Source organism: Corythoichthys intestinalis, chromosome 15 (genome assembly GCF_030265065.1).
Source record: "Corythoichthys intestinalis isolate RoL2023-P3 chromosome 15, ASM3026506v1, whole genome shotgun sequence".
Classification (NCBI taxonomy): domain Eukaryota; kingdom Metazoa; phylum Chordata; class Actinopteri; order Syngnathiformes; family Syngnathidae; genus Corythoichthys; species Corythoichthys intestinalis.
The window spans coordinates 5,978,585-5,995,535 of record NC_080409.1 but is presented as its reverse complement, the minus strand read 5'-3'; the positions used below and the strand labels follow the sequence as shown (position 1 = coordinate 5,995,535).

Genomic DNA, 16,951 nt, shown 5'->3' with positions numbered 1-16,951 from the left:
GTGCTTTTTATGATAACCTTAAAATCAAGCCTCCCAACGCAGTTTGGGAAGTTCCCTAGACGCCAGAAATCTGCTATGGCTTCCCACTGGCTGGTTGTAGGACACGGCAAACAAATCAGGCTGGAGGGCTTTGCAGACCTTGAACGCAGTGCTCGACGCCAGTTTGAAGCTAGCCGCCACAGCTAGCTCTTTCCACCCGAGTCTAAAACTCTCTGTGCGGCATCAAAAGTCGGCCAGACCGCCTCGAAACCGTCTTCTGCGTCGCCTGCCCGTCAACATTTGTATGTTCAATATTTATTCAGTGTTGATGAGCAGAATATTTACTTTCAAGAGTTCCATCTTGCATTGTTTATTTTTTCTCCGACTAGCGGAAGTAGTCAACAATCATGTCCCAAAACCGTACAAACATAACGCCACATCCCTCTAGTGGCTTGGCGGTGAATTACAGAGCAACGCGTTCCCTCACCGCAGAACTATCGAATGTCGAATGACGCCGTAGTCGCTACGCCGTCACCGCAACGCGGGAGTATAAAGGCCGAGTTATACTTCCGCGTCAGACCTACGCCGTCAAGGAAGAATCGAGTTACGACCCTACGCCGTAGCCTGACGCGCACCTCTCGATTTTTCTAACCTTCGCGTCGCGTAGACGCGTTGACGTAGCGAAAACGGACTGTGATTGGTCCGCTCAGACTGTTGTTTCCGGGCGAAAACACCACCATTGTAGAATAGAATCAAACATTATTTTCTACACGCAAAAATGCACCAAGCCGACGGGAGTATCATCGAAGAGCAAGTCTCGTCAAGAAATTATTATTGTGACTGCCAAATGGCAAGGTCGGCGATCGAAAAAATAAATAAATGGAAGAACCACCGAGACGTGGGTCGTGGGACGTCGGAATCGAGTGGCCACACGAAGCGGTGACCCAGTCGGCCAAAAACTGCCAACTTTTTATCACTTTATGTCGTATTTTTGGTTGGTGCACTTCATCATTTACTGTGTACATATGTTTCAAGTATGTGAAGAATAAAGCACAGATTTGGTGTCAAAAGAGTTGTTTTGATCTTTAATTTTCAATAACAGACAGTTCACACACACATCATCACTGATTGAGAGTGCCTCGGTGCTTTTTATGATAACCTTAAAATCAAGCCTCCCAACGCAGTTTGGGAAGTTCCCTAGACGCCAGAAATCTGCTATGGCTTCCCACTGGCTGGTTGTAGGACACGGCAAACAAATCAGGCTGGAGGGCTTTGCAGACCTTGAACGCAGTGCTCGACGCCAGTTTGAAGCTAGCCGCCACAGCTAGCTCTCTCCACCCGAGTCTAAAACTCTCTGTGCGGCATCAAAAGTCGGCCAGACCGCCTCGAAACCGTCTTCTGCGTCGCCTGCCCGTCAACATTTGTATGTTCAATATTTATTCAGTGTTGATGAGCAGAATATTTACTTTCAAGAGTTCCATCTTGCATTGTTTATTTTTTCTCCGACTAGCGGAAGTAGTCAACAATCATGCCCCAAAACCGTACAAACATAACGCCACATCCCTCTAGTGGCTTGGCGGTGAATTACAGAGCAACGTGTTCCCTCACCGCAGAACTATCGAATGTCGAATGACGCCGTAGTCGCTACACCGTCACCGCAACGCGGGAGTATAACTCAGGCTTAACTCAGGCTTTAGATCTTGCTTAACATCAGGATTCCAATTAACCACGCTCTATTTAAACAGCACTCCTCCGCGGACGTGTCCTCCTGATAATGACAGCGTACTTGGACGACCCATACGACATTGGCGCGTGGATTGTGAGGGGCTCTCTCCAGAGGGCACGGGTATTTCAGGACCGCCAGAATCCGCTGGCGTACCCGGAAGATGTTCTCCATGAAAGATATAGATTTTCAGCTGAGGGAATTCTTTACCTGTGCCAACTGATCTAGGCAGACGTCACTAATGTAACCCGCCGAGTCAGGCCCTCACAACCGCGCAGATTGTGTGTGCCTGTCCGTGCGCGCTTTCGCCAGGGAAAATATATGTATTCCATCAGTGATGCTGAATATCTGCATAAGAACACTGTATGCCGTGCGATTCGGAGTGGGGTATTGTAACGCTTCAAATTGATGCATTTATAATAATCATAGAAATATGTAGACTATTTAAACATTGAGAAAACTTGCGTTTTTTTCTGCCAACTGGAGGAGATTAAATTAAATGTCAAATCCACTGATAGGACAGACGCACAAATTTAAAAGATATAAATGTTTATTGAATATGCATCTTACAGTCTTGTTTAACTGTGAAAAATCGTTACAAAAGACGGGCTTTTATTTACGCAACAACGCATGGCATCCCCGCATTTCCTTCTTCTTCTGAGTCCTCACAAATATAACACATTTTTTTTTTTTTGTCGGGCTCCGGCCTGCAAATCAAGTTTATTGATCGGACTCGGGTCAGGTCGGGCTGGATTTTTTAGGCCCAAACTAAAAAAAAGAACATACGTATTCGTACAGTCAAGGGGACTAAACATACAATCATCATGTTTCGTGTGGTGATGCGTGACAATTATTTCTTACTGTTAATGTACCAAATCTTATTTTATTGTCCTCACAGCAGGCTTTATTTCTTTTCATGGACATAAGTAAACTGGCATATTGACGCATTCACAAATCACACGATCTGTAAATTCGCTGTCAACAGACCCGTTGCGCTCTACTCGCCGAAGCGGTGTTGGATTTCGCGGTGGGGGTGGATTTTAATTCCTCATAATTCCGCATGATCATCGCGCATTCCTCCTCCGTGAAGTAAGGTGCCCGTGCCATCGTCACAAGTAGTGTTTGACTCTGGTCACTGCCCCCTTTTATGTGAACGCGCAGTAACTCTGACTGGGTTGACACAGGTTCGACTAATCAACCTCATAATCAGCGTCGTAGCACCGATTGACTTCAAACTAGACAACCAGGTTTTGTCAACTCCGGTTACCCGATGGTAAACTGGATTACTTCTGGGGAGGTTGAACTCGGTTCGTAGTATAGGCCACAGTCCTATTAGACCATCAACAATCATACTGTAGTGCAAATTTATGTGCATTATATTTACCAATAAAGGTCTGCTGAGTCTGTGCATTGGCTCCTATGCGTGGGGAGCATGAGTGAGGATAGCTTGATCCATTGGCACCCATCCTACGTCTCTTCACTTGCTACGTGGGGGTCCCCCCTCTTGCTGAGTCATTCTGCTCAGGCGACGGCACTCCCTTTAGTCCTTAGTCCCTTGTCCACCACGAAGCCTCTGAAGAGTTTCCAGTGCCCCAGGCCCCGCCTGCCATGCCTAAAACATTTGGAAGATGAGACAAGAGAGGAGGAGGCAGCAGTGAGCAGGACTCTTGGATCCAAGAAAATTAGTTTAAAAAAAAAAAAAAAAAATAGAGCAAACATCTGTGAAGGGAGAACATCACAAGCTGACAGTTTGAAAGGACATCAAAGGGCTACAGATGTCAATGTACCAATCTTGAAATACTAAATATAACAATAAAAGGTTTTAAGGCCGCAGCTATTAATTATTTAGGTAACCAATTAATCTTTCGATTAATTAGTTTTATTAATCGATGAAGGAATCTGACCTTTTAGCCAGATTGCTGGAATCACACCAGCCGAACCACCAAAACCGCGCCGGCGCAACCGGCCAAACTCTGCGTGTTCACCTTAGTCTTAACCCCTTGTACTGACTCCATTTTGAAAGCTGGAAGAAGGCTTCGAAACACAAGTCGACAATTTATTCAGGTCAACAGCGAACAAACAGCAAGGCAAACAGCAAATAGATGCAGGAGAGAGGCAATTCTGGATCCAGGGTCAGCAAAACAACGAGCACATTGGAATGTCCCAGAGAAGCGGTAGTTGTTAGCTAAATGTTCAGTCTTTTTTAAGTCTGCGGTACGGCGGGCTGGACGAAAGGTGTGCCTGGATGTTGTTTAGGGTAATTCTTCTGTTGCAGATTTGGGCGGTCAAGTTTGTGCGTCACCGTTATTTACTTGGTTATGGTTATTGAGGCAACTGAGGCGGGACGTTCGGCCTGCCTTGACGTTTGAGTGGCGCCGAGCTATCGAACAGAGTTGTTTTTGTTATTGGGTGTTGTGGTAGTACAGGACGTCCGGCCATTTGTTCTGGACTGTCCTGAAGAGCTGATTGCCGGATTTGGTGTTGCAGACGTGGGCTTGTAGAGGTCTTGCCTACCGCCTGGTAGTTAGCGTCAATCTTGCTCAGTCAGCTGCATGACCGCCGCGTTGGGCATCTGTGGTCAGAAGGCGTCATGTATCTCTTATGCCCTTTGTCAAATATATTTTGCTTGTTTTCCTTAAAATATGATATAAATTTTATTTATTTTACATTGCGTACGTTAGAGCAATACAGTCAAACAATAAGTAGAAGAAAAGATACTATTCCCTTATCTTAAGTGTCTCAGAGTAATACAAACAGTCGAAAAGTAAATACGAGAAAAGATCCTATTTCCTTCATCGAGTAATTGAATAAAAAACATCTAATTAGTTTCAGAATAATTCAAAGAAAAAAACAAAGTTTATAAATCATTTTAAGCCACCTGTTCTCTCACTAAATGTGACGTTATTCAACTAGACTGAGAGCAAACAAGACAATTTCTGGTTGTTTGACGCTCTTCACTTCCTTAACTTTTTCCAATTTTAGTTTTTTTATAAAGCTGTAAGACAAACACATGTTCAACTATGAGCAAAATGACACATTTCTACAGCAAAACACTTAACACAAAACACAAATTAATCAAACATATGTAAATTTAGTTCAAATTAACTTGCATCGCAAAAGTCAGCTAGCTTATTTTCACAACTCTCTTAACAAATCGTTCCAACACATATTTCTCCAAAGAAGTACCTCCAAACTAAATTAAGAATGCATACACAAACAAAGTGCCTCGAACAAAAACTTACAGCCTTATGTTGGTCATAAGAGGGGGCAGCTGGATTCAGCCATGTTAGACGAGTAATGTCATTCGCTGCTGCCACCAGGGGAAGTGTGTCCTCCCACAGCAATAAAACGAACTTAACTAACTCTAAATACTCGATATAACGTTTTTTAAATACGCGAAAGGCCTCATTGTAATTTTTGCCAAGAGAATATACTTATGGTGGATTTTCCGATTTACCAGCAGCATTAACATTACACAAATGTGTTTCAAACAAAACCACAATCCATTTGCAACTTGCCAATGATGTAATCAGTATTACCACAATTTAGTTCTGCATATGTGGAGCCTTTGGGTTTGAAAGGCTATAATGGATGGATTACCTTGAAACAAACATTCCGCCTCAAATTAATGGTGGGCGATACGACGATATTAGATCGTTAAGGACTTTAACATTTTGACAATCTCAAAGCTGAATGATCATAAAATTTCTATCGTGTCTTTACTGTGTTTAGTTTTTATTAGAGATATCCCGATGAGATCACGTGATTGAAAATCGGGCCGATCACGCCATTTTTCAGAGGACAGAAATCAGCTGAAAATGATCAGGTTTGAAGAAATATTTTTGTGGTCCTCTGCTTCATGTGCGTACAGTCTTCATTCTACCTCCTGCTGCTTTTCTTGCTCACCAATGTACTGCAGTTTGCTGCTTGTTAAAGTTAACGATGAGTGACAGCTGGCGAAGCTTTGATGTTGCCAGAGAAGCCTGTGATCGCCGACTTGAAAGACGCCGTATCCGTCAATCATCATTGAGCTTGTCAAACACTATCGTGTTCTAAGTGTTTTTATCAGCCTGAGCGGATTTGAGTGGACTCACTCAATGAAGCATTTATTAAAGGCAAGCATTTTTCTAAGTTATTCTTGTTTAAAAATAATTCGGTGGGACAGTAAAATGTTTAAAACTTATCATAATGATTACATTCGTTGGTGCTTACAAACCATTTGTTAACCCTTTAATGCCAGCAATATGAAGCAATTATCAGAGAATCCCAAAATTTGAAAAATAAAGTCCTAATGAAACCTTTTTTTCAAAATTTGAAAAATAAAGTCCTAATGAAACCTTTTTTTCAAATTTGTAAAAAGAAAAGTCAAAATGTATATGTGTAATAAGCACTCAGATATCTATAACCCTTGCTAAATCCTGTTTGTTTTTTTCATGGAACCTGCAGATGGATATGTTGACTTGCATCCATCTTTTTTTTTTTTTTCTGGGTGTATCAAATGTGATACATTTTTGTAAATATACATAATTTTTTTTTAAATCATACTTTATAAAAATGTTGGCTATACCGGAGTGATTATGGAATTGAAATAGGATTATTTGCACTACATTCATGTTTTTGCTCTGTTTTGCTGCACTTTTATTACATCTACCTCAAAACAAATGTTATTCATGTTGTCCAAGCAAATTGTTCTTTTTCGTTATTATTGGGATCAAAAACTGACACGTTGACCGAGGCCAGTGAATTTCTAAAGCCTTTCTCTTACTGTCTACCCGTGAAAAGAAAGCGATCAGAGCTATTATAAATTTTAAAATAAATATTACATCGTACGCTGCAAAATACCAATCCTATGTTGGCTGCCTTTTTTACTAATGTTTGCATTTCTTGCTTACCACAATACAAGTCAACTTTTGACTATTTAAATTCAATAAAAATTCAACCGCCACCAATTGCTTTGAAAACCCAATATTTTACCATTGTTTTTAGACTGCCCAGAGGGCGGTATCAAGTTTTTGCTGACTTTGTAGAACTTTTCCACTTTACTGGTGCAAAACACTCACTAAATCGATACTCCTCCGTTACTCGCGGACGGATCAGCATGAAATTCGCAAGGTATATTCTCAGCCTATGTACACATTAATCTTTCAAGTCAGAATTTAGATTTTTTTTTTGTCTTGGGGCTGATTAATTAGATGATTTAATTAAGGCACTAAAACGGCTCCACTTCCGTTACTTAGTTATATTCTCATAATATTAGAATTTACTTTATAAATGTTGGCCATCCACTGCTATCGTGAGGATAAGTGACATGGAAGATTAATGAATGATTATGTTTAAATTAGTTGGTCGTTCTTATGGTTGTTAGTCCAGCACAGCAGGTCTTGCGAGCCCCGTCTGTCCACCACTCTAGCTGATACATTCTTTTATAGTCATCTACAAAGTGCTATTTTTATTAAAACGGCCAATTTTTTAAATAGCTTTACAACTCCAGAGAATACTGCTTCCATTACAATGGGATTTGCATCATCTGCAAAGCTGCTCAAATATTCTCCAAGTCAAACCCAATATCTGGCAACGGACACAGCAATAAAAGCATTCCTCAATGAAACTAAATAGAAAAATGGAGTGATAGACTATCTGTTTTATCTCATGCTGGCATAGCACTTGATCACTTTGTCAGTGTTAATTTCTATAACAAAAATATTTCGCCGACAAACAATTTTTTCATGACGATGACGAGACAACAACGAGCTAAAAACGTGTTTTGGGAGACTAAAACGTAACGAGACAAATTCCAGTTTTTGTCTGACGAGACGACGACGAGATGAAAATGCGCCATAGTGTCCCGTCATATGTGTGACATTTTATGTGTAGTTAGCTTGCATCGTAGGAGACAAATGCCAGTTTTTGTCTGACGAGACGACGACGAGATGAAAATGCGCCATAGTGTCCGTCATATGTGTGACATTTTAATGTGTAGTTAGCTTGCATCGTAGCAGTGTCTGGTTGTGTCACTCATGTGACGTGCTGCTGCTCTCCAGCCTCCAGGCTTGCACACAAGGTTTGATTTGTTTTCTTATCTTTGCCAGAGAGAATATGCAATGTTGCTTGTGCCTTGAAAGGTCTATGCTGAGTGATGAATAAATAATAAATGTAACCCGTAGCATTAGCATAGCATTCACATTTAACGCTATGCTATGCTCACATTAGCATTACGCTAGTGCTATTGGCAAGCGTCATCTTAAACCCTGATAACTTTTATTTTTTTTTTTACATAAAGTTTGTGGCGTCCAGGTGGGTATAATTAATTGAAAATAACACAAAGCTACTGAGTTTTCGTCAGCTAAAACTTGTTTGAATATTAGTTGACTAAAAATAGATGAAGACAAACACATTTTGAAATGACTAAAATATTGAAGACAAACACATTTTGAAATGACTAAAATATGACTAAGACTAATAAGTATTATCGTCCAAAAGACTAAAATGAAAATTAAAAGGGCTGCCAAAATCAACACTGGTCAGCACCAGTAGAGTTTACAAATCCAGTGGGGTTTAATCGGAAAGGATGCTGAATACTTTCTTTCCCCTAATCAACATGTACAGTGTATCACAAAAGTGAGTACACTACAGTGTATCACAAAAGTGAGTACACCCCTCGCATTTCTGCAGATTTTTAAGTATATCTTTTCATGGGACAACAATGACAAAATGACACTTTGACACAATGAAAAGTAGTCTGTTTGCAGCTTATATAATAGAGTTAATTTATTTTTCCCTCAAAATAACTCAAAATATAGCCATTAATATCTAAACTCCTGGCAACAAAAGTGAGTACACCCCTTTGAAAAACCTACATCCCTAAATGTCCAAGTTAAGTCCTGCTTGTCATTTTCCCTCCAAAATGTCATGTGATTCGTTACAGGAGTGCTGTCAGCATTGCTGCAGAGATTGAAGAGGTGGGGGGTCAGCCTGTTAGTGCTAAGACCATACATCAAATTGGTGTGCGAGGCTGTCACCCCAGGAGGAAGCCTCTTCTGAAGACGGTACACAAGAAAGCCCGCCCGTCTCATCAGACCATAGGACATGGCTCCAGTAATACATGTGCTTTATTGACATACCTTCAGCAAACTGTTTGCGGGCTTTCTTTAGTTATTTTGAAGGGAAACTAAATTAATTATATTATATAAGCTGCACACAGATTACTTTTCATTGTGTCAAAGTGTCATTTTGTCAGTGTTGTTCCATGAAAATATATACTTAAATATCTGCAGAAATGCGAGGGGTGGGTGTACTCACTTTGTGATACACTGCCATCGGTGGCGATAAGACAATCAATTTTGAGTGGAAGGACTGGAAGTGGGATAGGGTTTGGGTTAACCCTACCTCCTAAAACTAAACACTCTACCCAATCTGTCTGAACTTATGGATCACTTCCAGCCTCTCCCACTTCACATGTATTGGATATCTATCACCCTCTATGGCAGTTAAATCTGAAGGAAGAGAGGAAGTCTGTGATGTATATATACACACATCAACTATACAACTATGGTACTCATTAGAGAACCACAGTGAAATATAGAGGTTGACCAATATGGGATTTTCAAATATCCGTACATATATATATATATATTTTTTTTGTTTGTTTGTTTGTTTGTTTTTTTTTTGTTTTTGTTTTGCCGATATCCAAAACCGATTTTGTAAGCAGATATTTGACGTTGATATACTTTTTTTTTTTTTTTTTAAAGAACTTAGATTATGAGGGGCATTTAAAAAAAAAAAAATTGCTTCAATAGCTTCAAATTTACAATGAAGACCCGAGACCTAAAGGATGAATTTGGTCTAGAGCTACCAAATCAACGAACGCAGCACCTCTTTCAGGACGTCACGACAGGATGTAAACAAGTGTGAGTTTAAGAGGATGTTTTCCATGCTAAAGCTTATGCTAACGCAAATGCTACACTATGAGTTACATTTAGAGTGTAAGGATCACTCAGTAAACACCTTAAAAAGCTAAAGCAACATTGCATAATCCCTCATGCAGGATTAAAAAAAAATCTTACGATACTTACAAAAACAGGCAATCCTAAAGCTTCCTGTGGCACCCTGACAGTAAAGTGCCTATGACATGAAAAGCATGTTTATTTCATATTTCACAGGGTTAGGTATTTATTTACTGTATTTTATGCTCCTGAATGAAATGGACCGCTTAGGTGTGTGTGGAAACGATCATTTTACTTATTCAATTTTGAATCCCGCGCCATTAAAATGAGTGACTTCCGGCTCCAGTCTCGGGTTGGGGACGAATGCGAATGTGACATCACCCGGGTCAGCATCTCACAGCATTGCTTTATAGCAAGCAGATTCAGCTGATTTTGTGGATTAATTCGTTTATTTTTCGCATCACGCCAGCCAAATGTACTGCAGGGTTTTGTTGCTGCACCAGGGAGAGGCCTGTGAGCCTTTCTGGGTTTCAAAAGGTTCCTGTTTACCCAGAGATTGGCCAAAACAAGTCCGACAACTGTGGGACCATTAGACTTGGAAGTGACTAAACATCTTATTTTGTATTATGTCAAATACTGGGATCATGGCACACATTTTAATACTGAGGTGGCTTGCATTTTGTGGCTGACAATGCTTCTTGTCCACCGAGAATGCCACTCGGCCGACGACCGGCGGCTTGTTGCACACTCCCCTCGGTCCACTATACTCAACTTATTGCCCTCTGCTTGTGGCTGGTGTTCTGTCAAATTTTGCACCCCATCAGAAATTGCAACTTTGAGTTAAAAATGGCCACAAATATACCGATTACAAAGTAAACATACAAACTTTCTTTAGATTAAGGAATATTTACTTACTTTTGATCATGGACCGACATGTAGGAAAGTTCTCCTCAGACACATTCTGCCATGGTAGCTGCACACAACAACTGGACGCCGCTCTCTCACCATTTACGTCTTCGCCGTGTAGTTAAGCATTATTTACGCCATATTTGTGTTGAAAATGTATGCTCACGATGTTACTTGTTTATTTAGCCCCTGTGGATAACATTGAGAGTCCAACTGAATGTAAAAGAGGGCTTATTCACAGCCACAACAGCTTTGGGAGCAAAATTTTATAAGGCGAAAAATTTGCCAGAACACCGTCAATAGACCATTATCCTCGGGTTGGGCTCGGGCAACTACGCTTAGATACGCTTAGACGCGTAGATTTGTGGTATTTTTCACTTCGAAAGGCGAGAATAAACATTGAAACGCCGCTCGGTTCGGGTTAGCATGTCGGCTAGCTGTCGTGCCTCCTGGATTGTTTACGCCCTCCGAAGCCGGGGCAGGGAAATGACAAAAGCCGGACTAACACCGCTGGCATAAAATATCGTTCGGGAGGTGCAAGTAGTCGACAGTTTTGACCATTATGGAGTAATTTTGCCATGTCGTACTGAATAAATCCATTTTCAATATTTCATATTCCATTTAGCACAAGACCACGACAAGCACATGACCATACCATTTATTGAGCAAATGGGGAAAAATACTAAGATAAAAGAATATCCTGTAAAAATATTGGAGTAGAGAGATTGAAACTGACATTTTGCAGCTCTCTTCATCGCATTTTCCTCATTCTGAATAATTCCCCTTCAACGGGCTGAATTTAAAATCTGATGAAATCGTGACCCTGCCAACATCATCCTCCAGCTGGGGACGCTAGAGTGCTATGACAGGCAGGGGCTGAACGGCAGATTGAAAGACTAATTTCTCGCCATCTACTTTTGCCAAATGGTTATAGTTGAATCGTATCAAAATTTGATTCTAATTCACATAATAATGCTATTTAAGACTTTTTTTTTTTTAATCCTTTCACAGGCACTTTAAGCTGCTGCAGGGTCCTTCCAGGGTCCTACAGTGAGTCAGCGGCGACCACAGTTGCCCACACAGATGCACTGATCGATATCCTTTTTATCGGCTTATTCTTTTTGTTAATCGGCTGATGGCCAATGTTGGAAAAAAGTCCATATATTGGTCCAGTACATTGGAAACTACAGAAAATGCCACCCGCCCACATTATAAAGCTATTATATTTTCTAAAATGTGATTGGGTATTCTCAAAGAAGTATAAAGCAGACAACAACTGAAGTATATTACCAATGCCAGCTTTGACTCACACTGAGTGCAGCAAATTAAATTCACACCGCAGTGCAGAACAAATGTTAAAGCAGCGTCAAGCATGGCTACAGTTTTTCACATGATCTAGCTCACGCCATTAACCAAAAAGCACCCTCCCTGACATGTTCTATTAAGCTGTGAATTAAGACACTTTTACCGCATTCAAGACTAAAACAGTGTCGTTGCTGTTCAGAAAGCCCTGACTTGGAGCGAGACAAGGGTAGTGCCATAGAGGAGTGGCGGGGTTGGGGGTAGGCAGTGCTGGACTACATGTCTCTAATGAGAGGTGACAGCAGACACTCCCTGCCCCCTCCACACATCTTTCCTATACACATGAACATATGCAACCTTTCGAGGCACTCACCTCTATGCGCGACACCTAATCTTTTCAATATAAACACTAAAATAGAAATATTGAATATGAAATGTGCGCTACACGTATACAACTGATGCATTATTCAAATGATGGTCAAGTCACTTTATCAATGATTTATGTGGATATGGAGTAGGAGGTATGTGTGAGCACGCACCTTGCCACAATGTTGTCACTTACTACTACAAATCAAGTCAGAAATCCTGGCGTAATTATTGACTCAGACTTAAAATAGGACAGCCATCTAAAATGTCACTAATTCTGCCTGTTACCACTTAAAAAATATTGCCAGGATTAAGAACACGGAAAACGTATCCATGCATTCGTTTTCAGTAGACTGGATTATTGCAACGGTATATTTACAGGTCTTAACATAAAAAGCTACAGCTAGAACAGGATGCTGCTGCCAGAGTCCTTACAAATACAAGGAAACTGGACCATAATACACCGGTTATGAAATCGTTACACTGGCTACCAGTGAGTCAAAGGATAGACAATTAAATACTACTGCTGGTCTATAAAACACTTAATCGCCTTGGACCAAAATACATGCATGATTTGTTTGACCACTATTAAACAATTAGACCGCTAAGATCATCTGGAACCGGTCTGCTCTATATTCCAAAAACAAGAACCAAGCAGGGTGATGCAGCATTCAGTAACAGTATCTTTTTTTTTTTTTTTTTTACCTTATTTTATTAATATGGTAATGGTAATGGTGTTATACTTATATAGCGCTTTTCCACCTTTCAAGGCGCTCAAAGCGCTTTACACTATCTCGCCATCCACCTACTGGTGACGAAGCACCAGGAGCAACGTGGGGTTCAGTATCTTGCTCAAGGACACTTAGGCAAGTACATATGACGAAATGTATACCGAAATATGTATTTGATTATAATTTTGACTTTTGTTTTGCTATGCGTGCTTTTATTTTGGCGCAGGAAGCGTAGAGCAAATAGTCCTTCTGCACGCAAGTAAGAGCGCGTGTGCACGCGAATAAAACGTATTTGCGCACGAAGACGCGCGCACGCACACACATTAGGAAGAGCGCACGCTTTCGAGGAAGAACGAATTAATTCGCAGGAAGAAGTCGCGCAGCCGAGTAATGCTTGGATAAATCTGGCCTTTTAGCCAGATTGCCGGAATCACACCAGCCGAACCACGCTGGGGCAGCTCCAACGACCCGGGCCGGCGCGACCCCGACAACTCCGGCAAAAGGCAAAACTCTGCACGTTCAGCTTAGTCTTAACCCCTTGTACTGACTCCATTTAAAAAGCTGGAAAAAGGCTTCGAAACACAAGTTGACAATTTATTCAGGTTGACAGTGATCAAACGGCAAGGCAAAACAGCAAAAGACCCAGGCGAGGAGGCAGACTGGTTCCAGGGTCACCATATCACAAGTGAACAAAGGATTCCCGAGAAAAATGACAACGATTAGTTAAACATTTATTTATTTGTTATTTTCCTTTCAGGCATGACAATCCAAACATACAGCATTTATATGCGTTAACAATTAATTCAACCCAAAAAGAAAAGGGCTGACGGGAGAAGCCGAAGCTTATTGGAACCCGTACCCAATATACCATATAGGACGCAGAAAAAAATCGAATATCAATATTTGACATTCAGATTTCGTAGTGATTACAAGATGTTTTTTTTTTTGTTGTTTTTTTTTTATAAAAACCATCCCCTCTGATTGTTTATTTTCCCAATTGTCCATTGTCGATCGTGGCAATGTGCTCGTTATGATTAGATACAGTAGATTAGTTCATAATTCAGTAATTAGTTTATTCCGTTGATTCAATCCAGAGGATAGGGGATAGCGGAGGACCGAAGGTAGGCCGTGTCCGCCACCCTCCTTTTGTCGACTTAATCCTTGTTGCAGTTTTCAGTCCTTGCTGACTCCCGACGAACATTCATCTCAGTCTTTTCGAACATTCAGTCTTTTTGAAGGCTCGCGTGAGGCGGGCTGTGGGCAGGAATAAGGGTGTGTTTGGGTCTTCTTTTGTTGCAAATTTGGGCGGTCAAGTTCGTGTGTCACCGTTACTGGGTCATGGTTAATGAGGCAACTGAGGTGGGAGGTTTGGCGCGCCTCACCGTCTGAGAAGCGCTGAGCTATCAAACTTCTTGTTCTTTTTGTTATCGGGTGTTGTCGGTGTACAGGACGTCCCGCCATTTGTTCTGGACTGTCCTGAAGAGCTGATTGTGGGATATAGTGTTGCAGACATGGGCTTGTAGATGTCTTGCCTATCACCTGGTAGTCAACGTTAAACTTGCTCAGTCAGCTGCACGACGCACACGTTGGGCTTCAGTGGTCAGAAGGCGTCATATATCTTTAATGCCCTACGTCAAATATATTCTGCTCGTTTTCCTTAAACTATGATATAAATGCTTTATATTTTATTATTGGGTACGTTAGAGTAATACAACAGTCAAACAGTAAATACGAGAAAAGACACTATTCCTTAATGCTGCAACAAATAATCGATTTACTCGAGTAATTCATTTAGAAAAAAAGCATCGAATCAAATGTTGCTGCTTCAAGGATTTGTTTAATTAGAGTGGCATTGTATGTTTTTTTTTAAACTTTTCACATTTAGTTTGATTGATTTGGATGGCTATACAGCCTTCTAGTGGCAATAGTGAATATTAAAGATGCACGGTAATATCGGTTTATAGGACACAGCAAAAAAATAATAATAATAAAAAATCAGGCTGGCCACAATGCTTTACAGACCTCGGACAAAACGCTGGACACAGTGCTCTGGGCCAGTTAGAAGCTACCCACCACAGCTTGCTGGCTTCCACCCAACATTTGTATGATAAACAAGATCCACATTCAAGCGTTACATCTCCATTGACATTGTTTATTATTTTTTTTCCTCCATTGGCATTGTGGTGTAACCGGAAGAAAACTACACGAAGTCGACAAGTCCCCCCAAAAAGTTCCCTTGCCGCAGAACTATCGAATGCTCGTTGACACCATAGTCGCTTCGCCGTGACCGCAACGCAAAAGCATAACTCAGGCTTAACTCAGTCTTCACGCGACATGCATTAGGATATGATGCCGGCTCCGTCACTAGTGTGGGTTTACTTTTCCGTGTGTGAAACATAACTCTCTCGCCATCTGCAAAACATGCACTGCAGAAGTCCACGAGGCAGGAAGAAAGCATCCTCATTCAACACTACTAACCTAATCAGCCATTTAAAGCTGCATCACTAAGATTTGTGGAATGAATACGAGGCTGCCGCTAGCGCGAAGGCCAGTGCTAACAGTGGTGCCTTAAACTTAGTTGAAGTAAATATTACTATTTGTTCTTATTAACCCATACATCTAAATATTAGTCTTCACCTAAATCAAGAAAAAAATGCTTTCGAATAATGTTTTGAATCACATCTATTCTTGAATGAAGAAAATTTCTTACAATTTAAGATTAAATATAATAATTTATTGCTAAAATAAGGCTGTTAAGAAATAAAGCTCGCTGAAAATAAGCTTATTTCAAGAAATCAGACTGAGTAAAATTTACTTGAAGCACAGGCAGATAATTTCCAATTGATTTACACTGATAACAGGGGAATTTAACTAGTTTTAAGGTGTGTTTTGCAGTGTAGTAATATTATATGTTAGGAATGGCTTACTTTTAAAGACATTTTTAACCAACTTAGGTATTTACTATGTCAGTAATTGTTGCCAAAAGCTTAGCATTAAACATTGTCAAACAATCTCCGATTGTTTAGATGTTGGAATTTACTCCTTCACATTAGATGTGGAAAAGTAGCAATAAATTCTATTTTTGCCTAGTAACATTTGCTATTGTGTATACTTTAAAATTTTACATGTTTCTTTTAATAGAATTATCGGGTGGACATTATTGGTTATCGGTATCTGTTGAAAAATGTATTATCGTGCATCACTAGTGAATATGACATAACTCATCTAACATGGCTGAATCCAGCTGTTCCCTGTTAAAACTGACACAATGTTATGTTTTTGTTTGAGCTAATCTTTGTTAATGCATTTATTTAGTTGACAAGTATATTTAGCAGTTTTTGTGGGAATATTTGTTTGAACGTTTTGTTAAGAGCGTTGTAGAAAATGGGGCAAAAAAGGTAGCATTTTATAGCATTTAAGCTAGCAAACTTTTGCTGTGCAAGTTAGCCAATTGTTCTTTTGTTGTACTTAGTTACGCATTTAGTGATTTTTTTTTTTTTAACACCGTTGGAGACGGAGCCCAGGTAATTTATTTTGTTTTTAGGTACATTTATGGCTCTTGTGAAATGATAGTGCAATTCTACACCGTTTGAAGAAACACTCAAGTACTTTGTATTCGCATTTAATGCTTTTTTGAAAGCGCAATCTTGGCAAGTCAAAAATAAATGTTATTGCAAGAATTAAAACTTTTTCCTTTGTCTTAAATCTCCTAAAATGTATTCTGCATTAAATGTTTTAATCAGATTACTCCATTATTCAAATTAACTATTCGATAGCTGCGCCCCTCCAGCCGAGTGAGAGGGGAAAGATTACAGCTTATTACAGCTTAACTCATTGTCTAGCTAGGACTTAGCTCCAATGTCTTGGCATGGAGAGTGCATATAATATATGTTTTTGGATGGTTATTTTGAGATTTAGGGGGTATTTAGGAGTATATGAGGGGTTAATTGCAGTTTACGCTAAAATTCGGGTTACGTCACCAGCGTAGGAATGGAACTATT

At 40.3% G+C, this 16,951-nt stretch overlaps 1 protein-coding gene across 3 annotated transcripts in view; it reads right to left on the bottom strand.

Annotated features, from left to right (window-relative positions):
* The window catches only part of btbd7 (BTB (POZ) domain containing 7), an 89,192-nt gene that overhangs the window by 57,368 nt on the left and 14,873 nt on the right, over positions 1-16,951 (bottom strand). For all 3 annotated transcript variants that reach the window (XM_057858743.1, XM_057858745.1, XM_057858744.1), the window contains one exon: positions 3,087-3,314. In XM_057858743.1, coding sequence (XP_057714726.1) covers positions 3,087-3,168 — 82 coding nt within the window. In that variant the 5' untranslated portion in view covers positions 3,169-3,314. The remainder of the gene's footprint in view (positions 1-3,086; positions 3,315-16,951) is intronic.